The sequence below is a fragment of the Aythya ferina genome (assembly GCF_964211825.1).
Source record: "Aythya ferina genome assembly, chromosome: 2".
In the NCBI taxonomy this organism is placed as follows: Eukaryota; Metazoa; Chordata; class Aves; order Anseriformes; family Anatidae; genus Aythya; species Aythya ferina.
Genome location: NC_140297.1, coordinates 99567265 through 99577842, shown reverse-complemented (window position 1 = coordinate 99577842; position 10578 = coordinate 99567265). Strand labels below are relative to the sequence as shown.

Sequence of the window (10578 nt, the reverse complement as noted above, 5' to 3'; positions counted from 1 at the left end):
CGTTCTCCAATTGCCAGCGTTAGCTAATAATTTGCAGCATTCATTTTAAGGGGATCGGGAAGGGAAGAGAAGGAGGTGAAGAATCTTTTTGTTGGTTTTTAATGGGATGCCTTTAAGGGTTATCATTCAACCTGTGAGAAGCACGGAGGTTGTTCTTGTTACTGTACCTCATCTACTTCTCAGACCCATTGCATTAGAATTAGAGGGTAGGCAGTTCTAGTATTTTGCCCCCTATTTTGCTGCAATTATAAACGAAAGACACAAACCACTGTAGTAGGGTTATTAGGATGTCTGATAGTCTGTGCTACTCCTCAGCCATTGTCATAACTAAGCCATATTTTTCCACCGTAGTGACATTGTAATACACACATACACACACACAGATTTGTAGCATCTGTGCCGTAATTTTTTATGAACATTTGTATGTACTAATATAGAAAATTCTCAAATCTTCCAGCAGGCGTGTTAACCTCTCACAATGTGAGATTTTGGATTCTTTTGTAAAACTCTCATAACTGTGTATTCTGGAAACATATCTGGAAATGTTCCTTTTCTTTTTTTTTTTTTCCTCTCATTTTTCTGTGATGAGGGAGATGTGTCTTTTCTATCTTTGCATTTTAGCCCATTTCTCAAAATGTGTTCCTGTGTTTAGTGGAAGTCACCCCCAGCCTAGGGTGCAGTTTGTGCAAGGTGACAATGTGGGCTGCAAAAACTTCTGCAGCTGCTGTCTCCTGTTGGCTGGGTATATACTGGGAGCTGCGGAAATACATCTGTTGCAGAAAGAAGAATGGTGAACATTCACACCGTGCCACTATTGTTTAGTTCCAGGGTAGGCCCTGGTTTAGCAAAGAATTTTAGACTGAAACCTGCCCCTGTTTGTTGAAACCGTGAAATATATATTGCAGTGAAACTGATCTAAGTGTTCAATTGTCTTACTGAATCGTAACCTTCAATACTTAGGTGTTTCTTCTGCATAAAATTATTTATTTGGATTATTTAAAATTGGGCCTTGAAGAGTTTACTGCGATTAATTTTTTAGTCTGTTAAAAACAAATGCAATCATTACTTTTTGTCCTTCTCAAAACAATGCATTCAGTGCTGAATCCCTTTTTGAACAGAAAAGAATACTTCTGTGGAGACAGATTCCTTCAAAAGCACCAGTCCGAGGTTGTGGAAAGATTTTACGTGAGAATATTTATGCTTTTAACCACATCCTTACACTTTGGATCTGTGTCTGTTTTTTCAAACAATGGCTGTATATTTATTGTGTAAATATTCTCACTGAAGCAAACACAATGTGCAGTGCTACTCACATGTACAATATATAGCATCTCATGTCCACTTAGATTAGAATGCACAGCTTTTAACACTGTTCAAAGATGACAGTATATCTATGGGGAAACACTGACATCCAGAAGGCACATTTCATAGGAAGAGAAATATTAGCAAGGTTTATTAAGAAAAGCAATACTAACTATTCCCCCTAATTTTTAGTTGTCTGAAATTTAAAGCTTCCCCCCCCCTTTTTTTTTTTTTTTTTTTTTTTTTTTTCCCAGTATGCATTTACCTGAGTCTGTGAATGCAGAAATGAGAAGAAAAACTGACATTATGTTCTGTAATTTTTTTCTGCTTTGGATATATTGTTTTTTTGAGAGGGATCACTGTTAGTTTTTGCTGTTGGTATTTCTGTGTGGTTTCAGGACATGTGAACCAGCGGAGACTCTGTAGATGGAGGAATATCTGAAGAAGATTGCTTAGAGTTTCTCGGTCACTGGAAGACACACTGTCTGAAGTCTCTCTGTCTGTCTGTCGATCTACATATTGTAGTTTAGAGGGAGAATCTGAACATCCCAGTCTTCCATTTGATGTAGAGCAATATTGCTTGTCTCCGCAAGTAGTTATGACAGGAACATTTTTAAGGCTTAAAATTCTGAAGCTTATTTATTTGTAAATTTTCTGTGCGAATTTTAGAAGTATATACATGTTTTTACAAATTAACGTTCTTCATTTTGTATGCTTCTAAATCTCTAACAGAAAGCTTTTCAGTTAGAGAATTGCACTGACCTTGCAAAATACCATATGTTGAGTGTACTGCTATTCATCTTATAAACATTAAGTCATGAATGAATAGGTATTGTGTGTATCCTGTGGTAACTAAAGGAGTTAAATAAAATCTTTTTGATTGCAGCGATAGAAATTAAACATTTCAGATAAATGACTCTCTTTTTGGTTAAGAAGCATTATTGCTTTGTGTTATTTCAGACATGTGGGTGTGTACATCATGTAAAGTCATTTTTCTTTCAGAATCTGGCTTAAATTCTGAAATCACAGAAAATCAGAGTCCTAGCCAATTGTATGTTCTTAACTCTTATGTAGCAGTATATGTTGGTAGGGGAGAGGACTCAAATCGTGTACTAGTCTCAGCAGAATCTAGGACTAGGAAAGTAAGTGAAAGATGGATATTTCACCCTAACACTCCGTTTCTTTGCTTTGACAGTTTAACACCGACCTTTCATGTAGTTTTAACGTCTCTTCATGTGGTTTAACTCCTTTTATTTTTATGGTAAAGAAACCTATTCACCAAGTGCAGAAGTATGAGAATAGAGAAAACACACCATTATAAATAAATAAAGGAAAATAAAAGATATGCCAGTGGCTTAACTGGGGTTTCTCCTCAAGCAGATATTTAGATGGTTATGTGTAGCAATTATAAAAATACATATTTATGCAATTTAGAATTAAGTAAAGAGATGCTAGCAGATAATTCACATGGATTTGTATGAAATACTGTATCAACTATAGCAACGTTCAGCATCTTACAACAGCATCTTCCATGTGTTTATTAAAAATATCAGGATATGAAAATTAGAGAAAATTGGCATAGTTTCATTGAGGTTAGTAAGAAGATAGCTCTTCATAAAAGCTAAGAATATGGGCCCCATCAGCTTGCAGTTTCTAATTGGTGACTGTCTGCTGATCATTACTAAGATTTTTATTTTTTTTAAAGAAAAATGCCAGATGGTAACTGTCCATTTTTATGCATTTGGGCCTTTTAGATTTTTTAAAATTTTATTTCGAAGTCATTTCAGAATCAGAAACCACATTCTATAACTGTTATTTACCTTACTGAAACTTAAAAATGTCTTTCACTGTTAGAAATGACTGAAAACAGGTGTGTTTAATGGGAGAGCTAAGAGGTCTTATGCTGTAGCCGTGGGAGTGGATTCTACTTGCATACCTAGAATTTAGAGCTGCAGAGGTACTGTAGTGCCCAAATACATGCAGAGTGTTTGAACAACAACATTATTGCAATACTTAGTTCTTTCACTATTTCTGTATTTTACTATTTATTTTATTAACGAAGTGTGTTTTTTAAAATACTTTTTCTCGTTTTCTGATGCTTTTTTGACGTCTTCCTGGCCTTTGGCTCCAGAGTGATTTCTCTAGTGACTTCTGTTGCACTTGGTATTCACTAGTCCTCTTAAACATATCAGAAAATACTTTAGGCTGAGGCAACCTGTAAGGAATTTTGCCCTGCTTAACATTTTTTAAACAAAAAATAAAATTGTTTTCTAAAAAAAATTGATTCTTAAAGGACAAATGAAGGGTGTAGTGGTCATCTTAAGATTCAACACTACCCCAATACTCCCAATACTTGGTGGGCTACATTTCTATCTTATCTTAAGAGGTCAGGCTGAAGTAGTTAGGGGCAGCATAAATTGCAATTGCAAAGGTGAATACAGAATGCACTACTGGCCATAATACTGTTACCTTTCTAAAAAAAAAAAAAATAAGACTCTTCAAAAAGTGTTCATATTACAATGAGAGAAGACTGTTTATTTTTCAGAAAAGAAGTTTCAGAATAAATTAGCAACTGTGTACAAAAAGAAGTTTAACTCTTGCTCTCCCCCTCCCAACTCATCAAGACATCAGCTTTGTAAACGTGAAAATATATATATTCTTCATATTGCATAGGAGCAGAAGTGCTTTTTTTTTTTTTTTTTTTTTTTCCTGTCTTTCTTTCAGTATTATACGATGGCAGGCCGTAGCCCACATTTCAGCATCACTTTCTGCACAGTTCACCTACAAAGAGGCATTTTTTTCCTTCAGTCTCTGAAAACTGTTCACAAGCCATGCTTTTTCTACCTTGACGTGCTTATAAATGATCTGCATTGCATTATCATGGTGATTTTTTTAAGCTTCTTTAACAAAACTGGAGGGAAATGTGTACAAGTATGTTTTCTGCTTTGCAATGAAAGTGTACATTTATCACTTAGGTACATGTAAGCCACTTCTGTGAATTGGACCCTTGGAGTAAATGTGTTTTGATGTAATGGCCATCTGCTCATGAATATCACATTTGCTAGTTTAAAAAATAGTTTGATATAGATAAACACATAGTTTGGTAAGATTATATAGTTTCACCAGGTGGCAATACAATAGCAAAGTTTGATATTTGCTGTAAGCCAATAATCAAGCTGGGAGGGAGGTTTCAAGGTAGGGTGTTTTTTCTTTTCTTTTCTTTTCTTTTCTTTTCTTTTCTTTTCTTTTCTTTTCTTTTCTTTTCTTTTCTTTTCTTTTCTTTTCTTTTCTTTTCTTTTCTTTTCTTTTCTTTTCTTTTCTTTTCTTTTCTTTTCTTTTCTTTTCTTTTCTTTTCTTTTCTTTTCTTTTAAAAATTAATCTTGTATATTTACTTTTAGTTGCTGACTGCTGTTTTCCAAATGGTAAATGCAGCACCCACATCAGATCATACCAGGAGGCAAAGTATATCCATTTCATTTAGGAAAACAATCGTAGTCTTGCTTCCCTTTTCACCTTGTTAGAACTGAAAGCTGTTCAGCTCTCAAATGGACCAAGTACAGCCAGTCACCAGGAAGCTCTGGAACAACTGATCTGACACACTTGCCCAGTGTAGCTCCAGTCGAGTCAGCTGTCACAATGTCACACAGCAATCACCCTTGAGGCTGTAGCTGAAGCTGGTTTGCCAGAAAAGACAGCCTTGATGAGATGGAGTTGGTCAAGTCAGTGGTTCTGAGATCCTAGGTCCGTGGGGCGGAGGTCGGCTGCACCGTGTTTTGCATACATACTGCAGTAAATACAGCTCGGGGCCAGGCATTTTTTAAGTTGATTAAAACTGGTTTAGTAGGTTCTTTGTTTGATTTTGGTTTCGATATTATGGTATCTACTGTGGTTCTGGCACATACTTTACTGCCAACGTCAAAGTTTATTCTTAGATAGTACTGATATCAAACTGTAAGCAGGACAGAGTATCTGGATTTATAGGCGGAGTGTGTAAGTGATGGTGAGTTTGGTTTCTGGATGTATCTTCAAAATTTGTCTTTATGGTTACTGCTTTTAGTACAGAAGACAGCAATGATGTAAAATGTGCGTGTTCAATAACTTTGTCTTGTTTTTCTTTCCCCCCCCCCCTTTCTTTTTCCTCCTCCTGTATTTTAGCATATGTTCCTGAGGAGGAATTGAAAGCAGCAGAAATAGATGAAGACAGCGTGGAAGATGATGGGCTGTCTCTGGACATCCAGGAGAATGAGTATTTGTGCAATGAAGAAGCGGAGATCAAAGAGGCTCAAAGCTACCAGAACTCCCCAGTCAGCACTGCAACTAATCAGGATGCAGGCTATGGTTCGCCGTTTAGTGAAAACAGCGATCAGCTGGCCCATTTCAAAAGCACTTCCTCTAAAGAAGAGAAAGAGGATCCTCAGTGCACAGACAATGTTTCCTATCCACAGGACAGCTTGGCACAAATAAAAGCTGTGTATGCAAATTTGCTTTCAGAGACTTGCTGGTCCAGTTTAGCTTTGGACTTAAAGAAATCCAATCAAACCACCAGCAACAATGGAATCAGCCAGAATGAAAACACCACCAGTACTGACACCAACACCAACTCCCAGAGTACTAGCACTACCAGTACCAACACTAATACCAGTACGACTACCAGTAGTACTAGCAACAGTAATAATAACAGTAACAGTGGTGGCTCAGGTTATGACTGGCACCAAGCTGCATTAGCTAAAACTTTGCAGCAGACCTCGTCATATGGACTTCTCCCAGAGCCTAGTCTTTTCAGCACAGTACAGCTTTACCGGCAAAACAATAAACTTTATGGGTCTGTGTTCACCGGTGCTAGTAAGTTCCGATGTAAAGACTGCAGTGCAGCCTATGACACACTGGTGGAGCTAACAGTGCACATGAATGAAACTGGACATTACCGTGATGACAACAGAGACAAAGAAGCTGATAAGACCAAACGGTGGTCAAAGCCAAGAAAAAGATCACTTATGGAAATGGAAGGCAAAGAGGATGCTCAAAAAGTACTGAAGTGCATGTACTGTGGGCATTCGTTTGAGTCCTTGCAAGACCTCAGTGTCCATATGATAAAAACAAAGCATTACCAGAAAGTGCCTCTGAAGGAGCCAGTACCAGCCATCACTAAATTGGTCCCTTCTACCAAAAAAAGAGCACTTCAGGACTTAGCTTCACCTTGTTCACCGGAGCCAACAGGGATCACTGCAGAAGCTTCACTGGGTGAATCTGCAAAGGATCAGAAAACTGCCAACCCCTACGTGACTCCAAACAACCGCTATGGCTATCAAAATGGTGCTAGCTACACTTGGCAGTTTGAGGCACGCAAAGCCCAAATACTGAAATGCATGGAATGTGGCAGTTCCCATGACACGTTGCAGCAGCTCACTGCTCACATGATGGTCACTGGTCATTTTTTGAAGGTGACCAATTCAGCTTCCAAAAAAGGCAAACAGCTAGTACTGGACCCTGTGGTGGAGGAGAAGATACAGTCTATACCTCTTCCACCCACCACCCACACAAGACTACCAGCTTCCAACATTAAAAAGCAGCCCGATTCCCCAGTGGGCTCCACAAACTCAGAGGAAAAGAAAGACCCAGAGAAGGAAAAAGTGGTGGTCAGTGAAACAGAGAAAAAGATTAAAGAAGAGAATGAGGACTCTACAGAGAAATTTGAGCCAACGACTTTGTATCAGTACCTCAGAGAGGAGGACCTAGATGACAGTCCTAAAGGTGGAATAGACATATTGAAATCCCTTGAGAACACGGTGACAACAGCTATCAGCAAAGCTCAGAACGGAGCACCTTCCTGGGGAGGGTATCCCAGTATTCATGCAGCTTACCAGCTCCCAGGAACAGTCAAACCCCTTCAGCCTGCTGTGCAGAGTGTTCAAATGCAGCCATCTTACGCCAGCAGTGTAAAATCACTGTCTTCAGAACATAACGCGCTCATCCATTCCCCAGGCAATCTTACACCACCGCCTCACAAGAGCAACGTATCTGCTATGGAAGAACTGGTAGAGAAAGTTACAGGTAAAATCAGCGTGAAGAAGGAAGAGAAGCCTCTGGAGAAAGAGAAGAGTTCTCCAGTCAAACCCATGTCACCTGCTGCTAAAGAAAACAAAGACTTCCCCAAATCAGAAGACACGAATAATAAACAGCAGCAGAAAAAAAGCTCTGAGACAGAAGTTCAGAAGGTCAAAAAGGATAGTCCAGCAGAAGCACATACTCCAAATGGTACAGAGCCACTAAAAGCAAAGGTTGCAAATGGCTGTAACAATTTAGGAATCATCACAGACCATTCACCTGAGCCATCCTTCATTAACCCATTGAGTGCTTTACAGTCCATTATGAATACTCACTTAGGCAAAATTTCTAAGCCGGTAAGCCCCTCTCTGGACCCTTTGGCCATGCTGTACAAAATTAGCAACAGCATGTTGGACAAACCCATTTACCCAACCACTCCGGTCAAGCAGGCTGATGCTATTGACCGGTATTACTATGAGAACAGTGATCAACCTATTGATTTAACCAAGTCCAAAAACAAACCTCTTGTTTCCAGCGTGGCTGACTCTGCCTCGTCTCCGCTAAGGGAGAGCGCCCTGTTGGATATTTCTGATATGGTGAAGAACCTCACAGGGCGTTTGACACCCAAGTCTTCAACTCCATCTACTGTGTCGGAGAAGTCGGATGCTGACGGGAGCAGTTTTGAGGAAGCTCTGGATGAACTGTCGCCAGTACACAAGAGGAAGGGCAGACAGTCCAACTGGAACCCTCAACATCTTCTGATCCTTCAAGCCCAGTTTGCTTCCAGCTTGAGGGAGACCCCAGAAGGCAAATACATTATGTCGGACCTAGGTCCACAAGAGCGGGTACACATCTCTAAGTTTACTGGTCTTTCCATGACCACAATTAGCCACTGGCTGGCCAATGTGAAGTATCAGTTAAGGAGGACAGGTGGAACCAAATTTTTAAAGAATTTGGACACAGGACATCCTGTTTTCTTTTGCAATGATTGTGCCTCTCAGTTCAGGACTGCTTCTACATACATAAGTCACTTAGAGACACACCTAGGGTTTAGTTTGAAGGATCTGTCAAAGTTGCCACTTAATCAGATTCAAGAACAGCAGAATGTTTCAAAAGTCCTCGCAAACAAGACTTTGGGCTCACTTGGAATAGCTGAGGAGGACTTAGGCTCCACATTCCAGTGTAAGCTCTGTAACCGAACTTTTGCAAGCAAGCATGCAGTCAAACTGCACCTTAGTAAAACACATGGCAAGTCCCCAGAGGACCATCTGATCTATGTAACTGAGTTAGAAAAACAATAGCGTCCAGGTAAGCAGCCAGGTATGCAAGTGACCACAGGAACATTGCACTAAACTTCTTCATAGTACTGCACTAGGCCTGACCTGAGCCTCTGAAATCAGTCTTACTTTTGTTGCTGAACTGCCTATCTGGACCTTGGTTTTTCTTACACTTATTTTGTAGTTATATTTATATGCTCTTTGTCTGATCTGTGCATGGTTATTTTTGTTTCTGTTTTTATTTTTTGTGAGTCAAAGTCTGACCTTTATTTTCAACATCTGTCCTTGATGTTAAGCTATCTTTTGTAGAATATAGTGGGAGACACTATTGAGAGACATTAATTTAGCCGTAAAGAAAGACACAAAGAACAATGATAAAGAGACATCCTAAAATTACAAAGTTGCCATGACAATAAAGGTCACAGAACCTGGTAGTGTCAAGTTTTAACCCTCTGAGAACTGTAATAGCATTTCTGTGCCTTTCCCAGTGACTAAATAAGTAAATAAGGAAAAACAAAACAAAAGGCTTAAAAGCATTTCATTCAAATAAAAGCTGTGTCAGAAACAGAACTTATTTTTTTTAAATGAATGAGCTTTTTTTTTTTTTTTTTTTTTTTTTTTTTTTAATGCAGAACTGGTTTGTGAAGAAATTGTGCATGCAGTCCTTGGAAGAAGGAGAACTGTGTAGTACACAAGGGGTTAGGAAGCCACAACTGTATAAGTTAAATAATAATTAAAAAATAAATAAACCAAGTTGCCACTATGCCCAAACCCTCTGGATGCTGAGAATTGCCACTTTTTGGCCAAAAAAAGAAAAAAAAAAAGAAAAAAAAAAGAAGGTATGCAAGCTGTTATTTAAAACAAGTGTAAAAATGCTCCTTTCTTTCCTTTTTTTTTTTTTTTTTTTTTTTTTTTTTCCTGTAAAATACTGCAGTTTATAGTTATTTACAAATGTTAAGCTTTGGTACAAGCTGACCTTTCTATAGTGTGCTGCATTGGTAAATGAAAACAAAAAATGGGGCAAATGTTGGATTCTGTTCCTTGTAAATTGCCAGCATCAGCTTAAAAAATACATGTTACATATCGTACCATTTTAAACTGTTCAACTTTCTTTGTACCTTCTGGCTGTATGCTTTCTCTTTTAACTTTTTATATTGTCATTTTATATTCGATTTCTGTGTATATAATGTAAAACCACACTTTTTGAATAAAATTTAGTTCCTGCAGCTTGATATAAATAGAGAAATTTTACTGGCACCTGCATCTTTCCAGATGCATGTACTTAAAGGAACTATCTGACAAAAAAAATAAATAAATAAAAATAAAGCAAGCAATGCACTATGAATTATACATTTTGATGTTTTATCATTAATATTGTACAGTACATTTTGGTTCACACAATTAAATCCACTGTTTTCTCAAGTGTAAAATAAACCCACATGCAGTTCTTGATTTACATACATTGTCATGTCGTCATTATATTGCCTTTGAGGTGTTATTCCAGCAATAGGAGGTATTGTTTATATAATCAACCAGCAAAAATCTATTTGAAATCATCTCTCATGATCTGTATGCTGACGTGTTTCACTCTAAGCCATAATACTAATAACCTCTTAAAAGAGATTTGCCATGGATTCATACTTGGAAAGGTACTCGGAAAGGTACTCGAAATCACCGGGGCTCCATCAGCAGGCCCTCTGTTCAGCACTGAAGTATAAGAAGGGGTACAAAGTCTTTTGCAAAGTTAATTTTCCTGTGCTGTTTGACTGTACTCGTAGTTATTTTCTGTGTTAATTCAAAGACCGTCTCCTCCCTTCTTCCTCAGGCAAAACACCTTTTGATTTCAGCAGTCACATAGTAAGATGCTATGGCTTCTGCCCCTCTAGTCTGTTGAATGCTGTGCTACTTGCCTTTCTGGCAGCAGTGAAGACCTCTGAGGCTTTGACACCAGTTT

General features: G+C 38.4%; 1 protein-coding gene across 1 annotated transcript in view; it reads left to right on the top strand.

The window, feature by feature from the left end:
• TSHZ1 (teashirt zinc finger homeobox 1) overlaps window positions 1-10082 on the top strand; it is a 55694-nt gene extending 45612 nt beyond the window's left edge. Inside the window, exon 2 of the mRNA XM_084509700.1 lies at window positions 5458-10082. Within this exon, the coding sequence (XP_084365826.1) occupies window positions 5458-8648 (3191 nt within the window). The 3' untranslated portion in view covers window positions 8649-10082. The remainder of the gene's footprint in view (window positions 1-5457) is intronic.
• Window positions 10083-10578: the final 496 nt, after the last annotated feature.